Genomic DNA, 17,197 nt, shown 5'->3' with positions numbered 1-17,197 from the left:
AGTGTGCACAGACACCTAGGATAACATTAGCAGCAGATTTAAAAACTCAAAACGCTCAGAAAAACTCCTCTGGTGTGCCCCAGGCCAGAGAAGGCGTTCAACAGAACTGATTGGAGTTTTCTTTGTATGAAGCTTCAGCGATTTGGAGTGGACCCATGCTTTATACATGCAGTTCACAGCCTTTATCCCTGTCCCTTGGCTAAAATTTGTAATGCGGGCATATTGTCAGATGAACTGTATAAAAACTGAGACCATGAAGCTAACATCTGCTTTCTTTGGGTCTCACCTGAGGATGATATGGAGCACTGTTAGTAGTCCAGCCTAGATATTCAGGCATCTTGGCATGCTTGCTTTGATCATAATTCATGTACCTTAGATTCCATCATACAGAACGACCATAGCATAGCTTTGTTTTGTAAGAAATGTCCAGGATTTGATAAGTTTCAAAACAAAATTTGCAGCATTGATTGGTGCAGCCCACAGACATTTTATGGCCAAATTCTGGAAAGGTCCTCTTTCCCCGGCTATAGTACTGTGAAATAAGGTTTGGTGGATACCACATGGAAAATCTCTTATAAGCTAAAAATCCAGGTCTTACAAATTCAAGCAGATCTGGTCACCCTGAATAAACATTTCCCTCTAGGCCAACCCTCTAAATCCTAATATGCACTGCTTTGTTTGCATAATAGGATAACAGAGGCGCCAATAGGATAAAAAACACTAAAAGAACTTAAAAAACGATCTTGGTAATAGAGGAGGCAGTGGTGGACTCACCCCCTCCAAGCAGAACACACGACTGTGGATTTTCAGTCAAAACAATTTTATTGGATACTCCAAATAAAGTGCAACGCGTTTCACGGGATACAAACCCGCTTCATCAGGCAATAACAGATAGGAGTAAACAGCATCTGCCAGTATCATCAACACTGAGCGCCTCTGACAGACTAAAAAAAAATGTTTTTGACTGTAGTTTTACATTTGGCCACAGTAATTTTTTGTAAATGAATGTCAGTTAAATCGTGTGTATGATGATCTGCAGATCTCATAGACTATCATTGCAATTTGCAGGAATGGATTTTTGGCAGGAACAGATCTTTTGCAGATACTGATCTTTTGTGTCTGTACAGCATCTGTGTGCAGCATCTTGCAAAGATTTTTTTCTGATGTGGAGTTCAGCTCCATAGAAAAGACTGTGTAGATTATGGCTCTCATACTACATGAAGGGTGGTAAGATTGGTCTGTGATCTTTCAGTTTCCAAAGACTATAGTCTGATGTGTGTATGAGCCTTTAGGGCTCTTTCAGACCAGAGACCTCTTTTGGCGTTTTAACGCAAAGTCTATACTTTGCGTTAACCAAGGTAAAAGGAAAGTCCATAGACTTTCATTTTACCTTTCACACCCGACGCTGCGTTTCGATGCGTTGCGGTACGACGCATCCCGGCGCATTTTATCATCGGGAATCGGCGCATCCCCTTTGGGTAAATTAACTACTACCGCCACTACTCAGCGTCGCACCGCAGATTCCCTACAACACGCCGCAACGCCCGCAGGAGCCGTTCTCCTGCACGTTTTGAGTGTGTATCCGGCCTAAGCGTAGGAAGTACGCTTACAGGAAGTTCAGTGAGGCTAGGAAACTTTTGTTTTTCACAATGATCGCGCTGCAGCCGATCATTGCTGGGGGGCTTAGATCAACGAACGGGAACGTTTTTTTCCCGTTCATTGATCTCCAGGCGAGCGGGCGGCGGAGTGCACGAGTGCGCGCACAGCGGCGGTAGTGCGTATTTCTACACCCCGGGCGGGCGTAGATATACTGTACCTGGGCGGCAAAGGTTAAAGCAGTTCTTACCGATTTTTTTTTGTTGTTTTCCAGTCCCTTGAGCTCGCCATCAACTTTCTTGATCAACTCCCTAAGATCATCAAGGTTTGTGCACACAAGCTGAAAATAAACATTAGTTCATTAAAATATTGTTAATTTTTGTCTTATAAAACTGAATTTAAGTGGATTTTTTTTCACTGATTAACAGACACTAACAAGGAAAAACAGATCTCTTCAAACTAGAAAAGCAAAATACTTGCTAACAGAAATTACCATGTTCTTTAATATGTTACACCTAGGTAAGCGAGGTTGCAGCCAATCATTTTCCAGAGTTACCTAATTATATAAAATTAAATCCCCTGGGTCTACTCAAGGAAGCTGAAGCGGATCTAGCATAAATGTGTATGTATCTATAAACAAGTTATTGCCGATTGAATAGGGACATACTTTATATACTTGCGTATAAGCCTAATTTTTCAGCACAAAAAAATGTGCTAAAAAGTTACCCCCTCCGGCTTATAAACGAGTCAGTGGAGCAGAACTGATGGTAGAGCAGGTTTTGTTACTAGCAGTAAAGTGTAAGGATCCTGCACTAGTGATCCTGCTCTTCCATTCCACCCATCCCCGCAACATGGTGTGCAGAGTGTGCGTCTCAAGACTACCTGTTTCCCCTGGCTTGTGGAGCGGAGCGTGCCAGCAACATGTCAGCGGTGCAATTATTGGGGATTCTACCTGTGTGCTAATCACTGTTTCTCATATCTATGACGCCATCTAGTGGCATCTTGAGATACAGCTGTATCATCCTTGGGGCTCATCTGGCTATAGGGAGAAAGGATGACTTGTATTAGGTGCACATCAGGCTACTGAGGAGGGGGCTTATACGCAAGTCAATAATTTTTCCTGGTTTCTGAGGAAAAAGTGGGTACGTCAGCTTATACACGTATTGGCCGATATGCAAGTATATATGGTAGCTAAAACATCAAAGCTGCTCTGGTTTTTAAAGTGAAAAAAAATTGCCCATTTATTTACCTGGTGTAACGATTGTGGAATTCCCTCCGTGATCAGCGCACAAGACGTGCGCTGACACTGCGGAAATCCTCCACAAGCGTGTCATTTGAGGGAACCCAGCAAAAGGTGCAATGCACCTGTAGAGGGAAATTCCTGTTGACAGGTGGAGCTGTGGAGTGCAGAGGAACAGCTCCTCTGCCCTGCCACAGACGCCAGACAGAAATTGTACGAAGGGAAGAAACGCAGGGCAAGATAGCCCTGAAAGAGAGAGAGATCAAAGCGACAGAGGATATGTGTGTCCACCAAACTAGTCGCCACCCTGCGACGATGAACACACAACCATGAAGACAAAGTGAGAAGGTAATCGCCAGAGATGGCGATTGCTAACAGCGACACAAGACCGAATAAGCACAGATGAGGAATGTATGTATGTCCACCAACCTAGCCGCCAACCTGCGACGGTGGACACACAACAGAAGAAACTGAGTGAGAATGCAATCGCATGAGAAGCGATTGCGAATGAGACTGAGCAAAGGGACAGATTGTATGTGTGTGCACCAAACTAGTCGCCAACCTGCGATGGTGCATACACAACAGCAGATATGAAGTAGGAACGCAATCGCGAGAGAGGCGATTGCCAGAGGTGACAAGGCTACAGCAAGGCAGAGCACGAGAGTAGCAAAGGCACAGCAAATAATACAATGAGAAGATAAGGAAAATAACAAATGCTAGCTAAACGCGAACACCGCACTCATTCGCAACAGTGCACGCGTTTATGCGCGGTCTCCGCGTGATAAGCACAACAGAGACAAGCACGCCTAACTAACCACCGACAGACAAACATGAAACAGAGGACGCGAGCGCTTGCTTAACGGTTACCTCACCGAGCCTCCAGCAAGCGTTCGTAGCAGACAAGACAGACACACGAAAACAGGAACAAGCGAGAGATAGGATCCACAGCACTAGCGAAAGAGGCTAGTGCGATCCAGGGAGACAGAACAGAAGGGGCTACCAGTAACAACCGCTGTTCAGGTCAGCACCCAGACACACAGAACGATTTCCTGTCGACCACCGCTGGGACAGGACAATCGCAACAGACAAACAAAACAGACAAGCAATCCTAACTGCACTAGGGAAACCTGCCTAGTGCAGTCCCAGGAATTACTCTAAGCTAATCTTCAAACAATGAGCAAGGCTGATCCTCCAGGAGTGTTACACAGGACTAAATCCTTATGACCAGCAAAGGACTCTGGGAAACATAGCTCTTTATACTGCCAGTCATCAAAAGAGGGAGGTAGGGGATTTGCATAACGAGTGTATGCAAATTCCTCAGCAGCAGAACAGACCAGAAACTTGTAATGGAAAAACAGGTCTCTCTTGCAGAGACCTGCAGCCCACAGACTAGAGGAATGGTCAAACAGCTGTCTGCCAGTGCATCCACCTGAGCGGATCATTACACCTGCGGCTTCTTCCAGCCACCTGAAGTCCTGCTCCCTTGACATGACTATGCTCAGTCGTTCCTCTGCTGCCCCCTTCTGTATTCCGTCTGACTGACAAGTTGGCCATCAATTGGCATGCGAGGCTGCACGTATGCTCTATTGCGCTCCTGTGGTTGGGAGAATTCTGTGCATGCGCAATTTTTGCTTACTGCACAAGTACAGCGTTGGAGGAAGCGCGCGGCACGGGGCCACACATCCAATGTTGGAGGGGGACACCGAAGGAATGGTGGACTGCGGGAAGACGGAAAGGGGCCTAGGTATCTAAAATGGGAAATTTTTTTTCCTTTAAGTTCCACTAACTAAAAGCAAAATAGATTTGAACCCATAAATTTACAAATACTTTAATTAAAAAAAGTGTCCATACTTTTGCTGACAAGCAAAATTACCTGGAATTCTGGAGTAGCAGGAGAGGCTGCAGCACGTTTCTTCTTCTTTACAACCATGTTCATAGAAAGAGATTTTTTACCTTTACAAAATAAAGAATAAAACAGTGTCATAATTAAGTACTTAAAAAGAAAAAGTATCGGACTCACCATAAATCAGTAATGTGACCCCCTCTGTGTTTTTGCCTTACAACCTGGAGTTCAAATTGATTTCTCGGGGTTTAGCACCATTTGATCTATACATGCCTACTACATTGAAGATACAACTTTTTTTTTTTACTGCAACACAAATATTAATGAAGAGAATAGAAATCATGTATGTGCATAGGCTTCCAACCACCAAAGTCAATATCATGTATACAGCAATTACAGGTGCAAGGAATAGGTATATGTCTCTATTAGCTTAAAACATTTTACCAGTGAGATTTTCACCCATTCCTCTAGTCATAACTGCTTCAAGTTTCATGGATTGCATCAGTGTACAACAATCTTTAAAGGGAATTTGAAGTGAGAGGAATAAGGAGGCTACAATCTTCATTCCCTTATAAACAATGCAAGTTTCCTGGCTAATATGCTGAGCTTTAGCTCTTAAAGGACAACTGAAGCAAGATGGATCTGGATGCTGCCATATTTATCTATTTATCTCCTTTTAAGCAATACCAGTTTCCTGGCAGCCCTGCTGATCCTTTGATTTGAATACGTTTAGCCATCCACCCTGAACAAGCATGCATAAGATCAGGTTTTTCTGACATTTTTGTCAAATCTGACAAGATAAGGTGCATGCTTATTTCTGTTATGCAGACACTACTACAACCAAATAAATCAGCAGGGCAGTCAGGAAACTGGTATTGTTTAAAAGGAAATAAATATGGCAACCTCCCTATCACTCTCACTGCAGTTGTCCTTTAAAGAGAATCTGAGGTCTTACTGAACCCCCCCCCCCCCCCCCCACAAAAAAAAGATACCAAGGAGAGGGAAGGCTCTGGGTCGTACAGATCCTTCCCGTTTCTTTCCTCATCTCATAGTTCCCCCGCAGACTGCTCCGTTTAAATCTCTTACAGCGGGAGACTTTGGAAGTCTTCGGGAACCCAAGTTCTCCTGAAGATGGGCAGCTCTGTACTGCGCACAAGTGAGTGTGTGAGAGAGCGTGCTAGCCCTTACGCTGTTTGGATCGACCAGTCTTCGGGAGCCCGAGTGCTCCCAAAGACTTCCGAAGCCCACCTGAAGCGGAAGAGAGAAGTCGCCACCCGACCAACGTGCGTCACTGTAAGCTGACAATGGGTTCTGTTATGCTGGAGGAGAGGAGGGATGACGGAGCTGCGCCTGACATCACGCGCAGGTGGGGGAGCGGCATGCACGAATGAGTTGACCCAAACTTGCTGTAAAATTAAGGCAAAATAGTCGCAAAAGGAGCCACAAAACGCTCTTTGGTGTGTCAGGGCCCTTCCTTTGTCATATATTGTGGATATTTTTGTATTAGTGGTAAAGTGAGGAATCAGTGAGCAGTAATTACCAGCATGGTGATGTAGTGTTTAGCTCTCTCGCCTTGCAGCGCTGGGTCTCTGGTTCGAATCCCAACCAGGGCATTACCCATTCGCGTTCCGTCGTTTTCACTTGAGCAATATTCACCTCCCATTCATTAGCCTATAACTTTATCACTACTTATCACAATGAACTGATCTATATCTTGTTTTTTCCGCCACCAATTAGGCTTTCTTTGGGGGGTACATTTTGCTAAGAGCCACATTACTGTAAATGCATTTTAACAGGAAAAATAAGAAAAAAACTGAAAAAATTCATTATTTCTCAGTTTTCAGCCATTATAGTTTTAAAATAATACATGCCTCCATAATTAAAACTCACGTTTTGTATTTGCCCATATGTCCCGGTTATTTCACCGTTAAAATTATGTCCCTATCACAATGTATGGCGACAATATTTTATTTGGAAATAAAGGTGCATTTTTTCTGTTTTGCATCTATCACTACTTACACGTTTAGAATAAAAAAAATATAGAAATATTTCATCTTTACATTGATATTTAAAAAGTTTAGACCCTTAGGTAAATATTTAAATTTTTTTTATATTAAACATTTTATTTGGGTATTTTGGGGAGGGTGGGATGTAAACCATATTTTTTTAATGTAATTGTGTGTTGATTTAATTTTTTTTGTACTTTTTGTTGTAGTTTTACTTTTTGGCCACAAGATGGCGGCCATGAGTTTGTTTACATGACGTCACTCTAAGCGTAACACACGCTTAGAGTGACGCATCGGGAGGAAACAGCCAGAAAAGGCGCAGCTTCCGAGAGAAGCTGTCGCTTTTTCATCGAGGGAGAGGAATCAGTGATCGGGCACCGTAGCCTGATTCACTGATTGACTGGCTAACGAACCGCGGGCCGGGAGCGCGCGTGCACACGTGCGATCAGCCGCGGGAGCGCGCATGGTTCCTGGACGTAGTTTCTACGTCCAGGAACCAAAATAGGTTAAAGAAGAATTGTCGCGAAAATCTTAAAATTTAAAACACACACAAATAAGAAGTACATTTCTTCCAGATTAAAATTAGCCATAAATTACTTCTCTCCTATGTTGCGATCAACCGAAGCAGCATAGTAGCACATTACCTGTCTGCTGGTGCGAGTCCCCGTTCGTGCTGACACTTTCTCCGGCTGGCCTTTCTCCTCACTACTTCCTGTCTCCTTCTGTGACAAGCCGAAGGTTAAACAGTAGAGCATCCTCCACTGTTTGTACTTCCGCTCGTCACAGGAGGAGACAGGAAGCAATGAGGAAACAGGCCAGCCGGAGAAAGTGTCAGCACGGACGGGGATTCGCACCAGCGGACAGGTAATGTATCACTGCCACTATGCTGTGTTGGTCGATCGCCACTACCGACGCGCTCCCAACCCGCTCACGATCAAGCAAATTCTTTCGCTGGGACAGATCGACAGAATCGATAGATTTCAGATGGAAATCGATCTATCAACATTTGTGCTATAGATTTCACAGCAGATTTGATCACAGTGGTATAATGTGCTGTATATCGGCTGGAAAACGACGCAGTGTATGGCAGGGCTGTGGAGTACAAAAATCCACCGACTCCAATTCCTCAGGTTAGGATTCCACTGACTGACTCCTCTAAATGGCATATTACAATCTTGTTGATTGAAAGTATGTAACATGAAATGCATCTCTTAACTGTCAACGCTTAGGAATTTTAAAAGACAACTGAAGTGAGCGGTGTGACGGTCGGGTTCACCAGCAGAACCACACAATCATACAAAAATGCGCACAAAATATGATCTGGAGTACCCCTTTAAATTCATTAACCTGCTTTTAGAAAATGAGTGTTTCCATCTTATGCCGTGCATACACGGCTCGTTTTATGCGCCGGATCAAGCCAGCGGCTCAATGCCGGCGCATCCCCGCTCGTCCCCGCTGGCGCTTTCTTATCACCGCTCGATTCCCTGCCATTGTCCGCCGGCAGGAATCGAGCGGGCGCGGGTCGAGCGGCATGATCGGGCCAGCTGAATATTATAAGCTGGCCGGATCAGCTGGTCGATACACAGTACAGAAATGTACCATGTATCCCCAGCATTACAACCCCGGCACTGGGGGGATGTGAATATTTGTTTATGCTTCCTGAGAGCAGCAATAAACCCTAAAACCAGAGCCATTCACATAGCTCGCAAATCTACTTCAAAGGTGATACTAGCTAGGCCTGGACAAACAGGCCGGGTCATAAACTCATTAGAACCCATTCACATTCCTGCTCCAGAGGGGAGTTTGAGAGAATGACTTTTAATTCACCTTGATATGAAGGAATAAGTCATTCAGACATTTTACTAAATTAATCAATGTTCCGTAGATGGCAAGCATATCAAAATGATCACAGATGCCTCAAACCTGAGCTGGAGGCATCTGGTCCACAAAACGTTGATCTGCCACCTTCTATGGCTGATATATCGACTCCCTAGTCAGGGAAGATGTCACTCCAAGCACGTTTGATATCGATTGGTTCAGCGCTTGACGACGGAATGTAAAATGTTGGTTTTTATATGATGTGTCAGATATCCGCTGAGTTATGGCATACTTGGAGAAATGCCAATTCTGTCCCTCAGACAATAGGGGCGGACTTCAGCAGCCTGAGGTCAGATTGCTAAGGGTGGAGAAACCTCTCTTGTTACCATCCACACCCTCTGGCAGAGACAGGGTTAAAACAGACTGACCCTCAGCCTGGAGGGAGAGACCCCGGCCATCCTTTACCATCACGGATTTGGCTGGATTATAAAAGGATTAATACCCATTCCACAGAACTTTCCAGAATTGGACTACACATCTTCTGTTGGACTTCATATCACAAAGGACACGGTAACTTGACAAATTGCCCAGACTATCAATAGCTATTTTCCCATTTAATCCTTATTATTGCTGTATCAATTTGTTTCTATTGCTATATTTTTGTTTTGCATTATTTCTTTAAATAAACGATTAAAAATAATTTGTCTAAGTGCTGTTCTGAAACATCTCCGCCAAAAGAATTCACATCTTCAAAGAGAGACACGTTACCATAACTGTTTTGATATTAAATATTGATAGTTTTGCCATCTCTAGAAAAATTGTCAAAATAACCCTTTTTCTTACAGGATTTAGCTAGAGTTAGAATTAGCGCATTCGCACGCTTTTGGTGGCAGCGACCTGGCCTCTATGAGAGCACAGATCGTATCGATTGTATATACAATCGAAATTGGACTGTGTGTGGACTCACCAACCAATCCAAAAGGTTACTTTGCCTGCAGTTCTGACGGCCTTCAGGGTTCCCTCAGGGTCTGAGGCTTTATGGTAAACTGCAGCAAAGGGAACAGGAATTGGTGGGTGACTGCGCATACATCACAAGCGGGATATGGATTTATTCCCTTTTAAACAATACCAGTTACCTGGATATCCGGTGGATCTTCCGCCTCTAATACTTTTAGTCATAGACTAAAACTAGTCCTTGGTAAGAATACTTGTAGAAGGTAAATACAGGAACAAAGAACATGGATCAGGCCCTAGGCAATGTAACTGTGGGTACATGTAAGAGTGATGTGCAGGTACTCTGCAGGGGAATGAGGAGATTCTTCCTCCACTACACATTCTTCATGTACAATCTGAACCAGGCTTATGGGTGATAGACAACACATCTGTGTTCAATGTGCACAACATTCTAAGTAAATTTCTTGCAGCCCTGTGGGGAGTGCATATGTACAGTATATACTACTGCGTAACAAAGTAAACCCGAAACAGATGAAATTAAAGTTTTATACATACCTGGGGCTTCCTCCAGCCCCCCCTCAGGCTTTTCAGTCCCTCGCTGTCCTCCTCCACCACCTGGATCTTCTGCTATGGGTCCAGTCGGGTGTACTGCGCATGCACACACTCCGCCTTTCGGAGCGTATTGCACAGGTGCAGAATGCTCCTGGCTGTGGGAGCGGCACACGGTCAGACTGCACTGACTGGCTAAATTACCGGGACTCATAGCAGAAGATCCAAGTGGCGGAGGAGGACAGCGAGGGATTGATTAGCCTGAAGGGGGCTGGAGGAAGCCCCAGGTATGTATAAAAAAACCCCAACCTTTTCTTTTCAACAGTCTCAGGTACCCTTTAATTTGTGGTCACCAAACCAAATTTTAACAACATATCAAATGATTTGATTTAATGAGCAAAGAGAAGGCATACATTTGCATAAACCAGCATCAGCGCAGAATTATTTCCATCTCATTGACCATCTCTATTAGTGACACAGCTACAAACCAGGCTTTATTCTTACAGCATAGATGTTATTTAGTATATATAAAAGATTCCTGTGTACACATCACACAGTCACAATCAGATATGTATATCTGACCTTAAAAATGTGGGGACTGCTTTATTGAAGCAGCACAAATAACTATTTTTTGATTGGTTTATTTCACTTTTTGTGGACTAAACAGAGCTACAGTATTACTGTTTATATAAATTTATGACTATTATCTGAGAAATAGAACATTTTATCAGTTTCTATTTTAACCACTTTCCCCTCCACTACAGTATATCTACGTCAGCTGTGGCATCCTCCAAGCCACAGCGACGTAGATATACTGACCTGGCTGCAGCCCTGCTGTGCACGGTCGGGTGTTCTTTAGAGTGCACCCTCCGGCACTGTCAGCTGCAATACTAATTGGTGGAAGGGAACATGTTCCCTTTTGGCCAATTAGTCCACCCCCCTCCCATGAACAATCGCTGCAGTAGTGAACTGCAGCGATCCTTCATCTGTCCCCCTCGGCGCACATGTAGTTAACAAAAAGGCACAAGCAAGCAGCCACACTCACCTACCTCGTTCCTGCGACTGTCCTGAAGGCTGATCCTCCGATCCCCGCTCTGCAGTCAGCCGCATATTGCCGGAAACCCGGGTCCCGGCTTGATGACGTCAGAGCGGGGATCAGAGGGTCAGCCTTCAGGACAGTCGCAGGAATGAGGTAGGTGAGTGTGGCTGCTTGCTTGTGCCTTTTTATTAACTATATGTGCACGGAGGGGGCTGCCTGATGGGGGCGGGACACCTGACTATAGTTTTTGGGGGGGGAGGGGGATTACCTAAAGGGGGATTTACATGTTTACTGGGGGGCATCTGAGGAACCAAGGGGAGGGGGGGGGGGGGGTTTACAAATTTTGCACATCTGGGCACCTGGGGGGGGGGGCCATAACTTAATACTGGGAGCACGTTTGGCTATAATGGGGGGCAGCGCTAATCCTGGGGGTACATCTGGCCATAATGGGGGTAATCCTGATCTAGGGACACATCTGGCTATAAAGAGGGGCACTATTCCTGGGGGTGCATCTGTCAATCTATTCTGGGGGTGGCAAACTGGGGCGACTTTAACTGGTGGCACAGTTTTTATGTCAATCGCACTTTTTATTTTTAAACAGAAATTGGTCAAAATTGAGAAATAGTGAAATTTTTTTATTTCCCCCCCTTTTTCCCATTAACATGCATAGAGAGGAACATTTTACTTGGGACCAAATACCCCCCAATGAAAGCTTAGTTTGTCTTGAAAAAAAAGATATATAGATCATTTATGTGGCACGAGTACAGATTAAGTTATTGGTGATTAAACAGGGACACCGCTAAAGTGTCAAAACTGCTCTGGTCAATAAGGGGAAAACAAGGTCTGGATGCGAAGTGGTTAATAACAGTTTAAATTCATTAGGAGTCGGTGCATTTTTTTCGCAACTCCGACTCCAGGAACCCAAACATTGCTCCGACTGACTCCACAGCTTTGGTGGCTTTACTGTGTCAGCAGCCAAGCCCAGAGGGCACTTATCTTGACCAGGTTCACTTTAAAAGAAAAATTTACTTTAACAGTTCCAGTACTAATCCATTTTCCAGTACTGATCCAGTACTCATTTTAAAAGGAGGACTCTATGGATTAAGGCTTAAGCACAGAACAGATATATCTTTAATAAATATTTTTTAAAATGTTGTGTCACTCAAAAAAATAAGTTGCCAGGTGAAAAAAAAAAAAAAAAAAAAAAAACGTACACACTCCTAGACAACTGGTCAAATCACCTATATGAATAAGTCAGTAAGCAACAAGGGAAACAATTTGCATTACAGCTGCAAGGGATTATCACCATCATTAAAGAGGACCTCCATACAAAAAAAAGAAATATCCATCAGCGCTGCTGTAATGAAAAGTTATATTTACCTCCGGAGTCTCGTCCCACGAAGCCGCCCCAAAGTCCCTGCATCACTCCACTTCCACCGCTTGGCCCAGCCTCCCCTCTCTCCAAGTAAAAACATCCAGCGGGTGAGGCAGGGCCAAACGGCGGAAGTGGAGTGATGCAGGGACTTTGGGGCGGCTTCGTGGGATGAGACTCGATGTAAAAATAACTGTCTGCGCTCCACTAAACCAAGCGTCACATGCTAATCATGTCACACTTGGTTTAGTGGAGTGCACACGCAGCACAGAGGAGACGGAGGTGTCAGCGTTAGCCTCTAACTATGCTCCGGCCAGAAGTAAAGAGGGAAGGACATACTGCACACAGGGCGCAGTATGTCCAGGGCAAAAGGTCACCAAAGTCGCCGGGACACGGGCATCTGTACAGCAAGAACGGCGGCAGACAGAGGGGGCCAGGAGCAGCAGCCAGTATGCTTTTTACCCCCTACACAGCGCAGCTATCATTTTTACCAGAGCCTTTCAGTTCTGGTATCCTTTAAGTACAGAACTTAACACATCCTGAACCTGAAGTTCTCCAAAAGGAATAGTCAATGAGATGCAGATAATTCAAGTTTATGCAACTTTTCAGGGCTGGTGCACACCGAGCGGCTTTTTCAGCGTTTCTGCAGCCGCTTGCGGCTGCGGATCCGCTTGGTCAATGTATCTCAATGGGGTGGTGCACACCAGAGCGGGAGGCATTTTGCAAGAAACGAATCCTCCCGGGGTGAGGCATTTTTTGGATTGCGGATGCGTTTCTGCCTCAATGTTAAGTATAGGAAAACCGCAAACCGCTCTGAAAAACGCCTGTTCAGAGCGGTTTTGCCGGCGTTTTTGTTGCAGAAGCTGTTCAGTAACAGCTTTACTGTAACACTATATGAAATCTACTACACCAAAACCGCTACACAAAACCGCAAAACGCTAGCTGAAACGCTACAGAAAAATAAGAAAAAGCGTTTCAAAATCTGCTAGCATTTTGCGGATCTGCTAGCGGGTTTTGGTGTGCACCAGGCCTTAATTTAATTTATGCAGCTTGAAAATGAACCAGGCGAATGCCACTGCAGCATGTTCAAGCTGCATATATTAAGCTGAAGAATTGGACAAGCACCATCAATAGTGCTAACCAGCACGACATAACACATGGCTAGTGAGTATATAAATCAATACATGTGTGCAGAAAGGCCAAACAGAAGAATCACATGACCAACCAGACAAGCGAGTGGCCCTACAGAAACCGCACCACAGGCAGTAAATCGTACAAATATAGCCTTTATTGAACCATACAAATAACAATAAAACCATAAAAACAGGCACAATGATAAATAATGCCCTCACATAAAGCACTGAATTGCTAATATTAACCACGAGGATACATGTGTAAGATGTAGCCTAAATCCAGCTGTATACACCGGGATCGGGACAGGGAGGGGGAAGGGGAGTGAGGGGGGGGGGAAAAAGGAAGAGGAATGGGAGACCAGGCCTGAGCGTGCAAGTGAGTGGCCTGCAGCAAGGTATATGTGTGGAGGGATAGTCAGGGATAATTCCCTGTGAATGGGCCGGTGAATGAAGGGTGGCGGCTGATGTGTGCAAAAGGGGCAGTGTGAGCCCTGGCGAAAAAGTAAGTCCAGATGACTGGAACCGCGTGTGCTGAGTGAAAGGCTTACCGGTGTAGAGCTGGACCAGAGGGCAGGCGTGCAGGGAGCCGTCGCGATTCGCCGCTCACAGCGGCTTCTTCCGGGCAAGTTGCCAGGCACATGGCTAATTAATATTCACTGCACGTTGTGACGTGCAGTGTTTACTTCCTGGAGCGGCCGCTCTGTGCGGTGATTGGCCGGCGGGACCACGTGATGCCGCATGTGCACAAGAGTACGCATCACGGACGCCAGAGTGAGCTGCACAACGCGGCTCACTCTGACGTTCACATAGAAGAGCACCAGGCGTCTCGTTAGGTGCACGTTATGCGACCTTAACGTGGCACCTAACGTAATGTCTTAGTGTGCAAGTAGCCTTAACCACTTAAGCCTATCTGGACGAGTATTTTTGTCCAGATAGGCACATCTAAAGGCAAACTGGACGAGAATCCTCGTCCAGTTTTCAAACAGCGGTACCGCCGGGTTGCACGGGCCGCGGCCCGTGTACCCCGGCGCTTTTCCGTGTCGGCGATTGGGGAGGAGAAAAAGCTTCTCTGAACCAATCGCAATGCCTGTGATGAAAGGACATGACCTCAGAGGTCATGTCCATTCATAAGAATGTAACTTTTTTTTTTTTACTTTGTTAACATTATAACACTGCCTTGTAAACCAAGGAGTGTTTATCGCCATCTAGTGGCAAAAAGTGAAATTACCATGCGCAAATTTTGTATTAAAAAACCAACGAACTAGTAAATACCTACCACATAGATATAAAAAAAAAAGATAAGTCTCTAAGGCAACTATTAATGGATTTTTCTTTTTGTAATATTTTAAATTTGCTTGGTAACTGGGGGAGGTGGGAGGGGGTTTTGGAAGTGATTTAATTATATTAGTTTTAGTAGATAAGGGCTTACAATTGATGGAACACAAAAATAAACCACAGGAAAAAAATACACCTTTATTTCCAAATAATATATTGTTGCCATACATTGTACTAGGAACATAATTTAAATGTTGTGATAGCCGGGAGTAATGGGCAAATACAATGGGTGGGTTTTATTTATAGTAGCATTGCTTATTTTAAAACTATAGGGGGTGGAATTGGAGAAATAGTGTATTTTTCTTTTGTGTGTGCATTTGCCTTCAAAATGCATAGAAAATAAAGTAATTACTGAAAACAATTAAAGCTCACAAAAACTTTAATTTGTGGCGAAAAAAACAAGATATAGATCATTTACATGTGATGAGTAGTGAAAGTTATTGGCAAATGAATGGGAGGAGTGCTGACAGGGGAAAATTGCTTTTGTCCTGAAGGTGAAAACACCTGTGGGCTGAAGTGGTTAAAGAAAAGCACTTTTGTTACAGCTTACAGAACCCATGCAATAAATCTGCAGCGTTTCTAGGTCCTGCTTTCATGGAAGCAGAGAAAGGGTTAACCTCCTGTGTTTACATATTAGCTGTCTGCTGAGGCTGATGAATTCCAGTGCTGACACAGCTGAGAGCTCAAATTACACCTGTGATTGCTTGAAGAGGAGGGGGAATTAGACAGGCTCTTCTCTCTAAATACACACAGGGTGAATTTTTCTGTGTTTTCCTATGCAATAGTTCAGGTCCACTTTAAGCTGTTCAGAAAACAGGACTGAGTTTGATCAAGTGAATAGCTCAGAGAAGCTCTCTTAAGGCTTGTACACATGTCCAAAGTACGCCTGGCAAACAACAAGACGACCAACTGATAACAGGTGGTTTGCCAGATCCATTCAGCAGATCAACCTGCACAACTAAAAATCTATTAACCCTTCGCACTCTTGCATGCAAATGTTCAAACAAATGCATTCACAGATTCACTCATCCAGGCACAACTGTTATCCCTACAGCTAACTTAAAAGCCGGGGTCTTAGTTCACAAAAGAATGCATTCTTATGCTTAGTCACCTATACTGCGCAGAAGTACCCAGGTAAACATAGGTGTCCTAACTCTAGCCCTGTAACATGCATAGTGCAGACATGCAAACACATTCATTGCATCAAACCTATCAATGGATTAGGAGCACATATCCTGACGTCCTCTCCTGGGACAGATAGTGCATCTTACCAATTGCACAAGAGAGCTAACGTAATGTTAGGGGTATGTATGTGTTTGTCAACATGCACACAGCTTATGCTGGTGTATGTGCATGGTGCACATGGATACATTACGTTAGCTCCCTTGTGCGATTGGTAAGATGCACTATCTGTCCCAGGAGAGGACGTCAGGATGTGTGCTCCTAATCCATTGATAGGTTTGATGCAATGAATGTGTTTGCATGTCTGCACTATGCATGTTACAGGGCCAGAGTTAGGACACCTATGTTTACCTGGGTACTTCTGCGCAATATAGGTGACTAAGCATAAGAATGCATTCTTCTGTGAACTAAGACCCCGGCTTTTAACTTAACTGTAGGGATAACAGTTGTGCCTGGATGAGTGAATCTGTGAATGCATTTGTTTGAACATTTGCATGCAATAGTGCGAAGGGTTGATAGATTTTTGCTGTTTTCTAGACACACCCCCTTCAGCACCTGCCTTTCCTTAATAACTTATTTTATGTCCTAACTAGATGCGATGTGCCTGGATATATGTATTTTTTTCAACCTGCACAACTATCTTGCAGGTTGGCCACATGTGTAGAAGTGGTTTGAACAACTTTGTTGTTTTTAGAATGCGGATGTGTTGTGCAGTTTGTTGCTTCGCTTGTGTGCGCAGCATTTAACCACTTGCCGACCGCCTACTTCATATTGGCGGCGGCAAAGTGGCAGCCCCAGGACCACGTAACGCAGATTGGCGTCAGGTCCTGGGGCACTCTCTGGCCGGGGATCGCGCGCTGGGATGCGCGCGCATCCGCTGGCAATAGGCTCCGCCCACCCGCGACGTCAACCCGCCGGCCAATCGGAAGCGCCGGCGGGTTGTTAACCCGACGATCGCCGGATAAGAAGCGTATAATACGCTTTGTAATGTTTACAAAGTGTATTATACAGGCTGCCTCCTGCCCTGGTGGTCCCAGTGTCCGAGGGACCACCAGGGCAGGCTGCAGCCACCCTAGTCTGCACCCAAACACACTGATCTGCCCCCCCCTGCCCCCTGATCGCCCACAGTA

At 44.8% G+C, this 17,197-nt stretch overlaps 1 protein-coding gene across 2 annotated transcripts in view; it reads right to left on the bottom strand.

The window, feature by feature from the left end:
• BRD10 (bromodomain containing 10) overlaps positions 1 to 17,197 on the bottom strand; it is an 84,367-nt gene that overhangs the window by 19,264 nt on the left and 47,906 nt on the right. For both annotated transcript variants that reach the window (XM_068235454.1, XM_068235443.1), the window contains 2 exons: positions 4,710 to 4,789; positions 1,847 to 1,936 (listed from right to left, as the gene is read on the bottom strand). In XM_068235454.1, the coding sequence (XP_068091555.1) occupies positions 1,847 to 1,936; positions 4,710 to 4,789 (170 nt within the window). The remainder of the gene's footprint in view (positions 1 to 1,846; positions 1,937 to 4,709; positions 4,790 to 17,197) is intronic.

Source organism: Hyperolius riggenbachi, chromosome 1 (assembly GCF_040937935.1).
Source record: "Hyperolius riggenbachi isolate aHypRig1 chromosome 1, aHypRig1.pri, whole genome shotgun sequence".
Classification (NCBI taxonomy): domain Eukaryota; kingdom Metazoa; phylum Chordata; class Amphibia; order Anura; family Hyperoliidae; genus Hyperolius; species Hyperolius riggenbachi.
The sequence above is the reverse complement of the archived record's forward strand: the minus strand, read 5'-3'. Positions and strand labels throughout refer to the sequence as shown.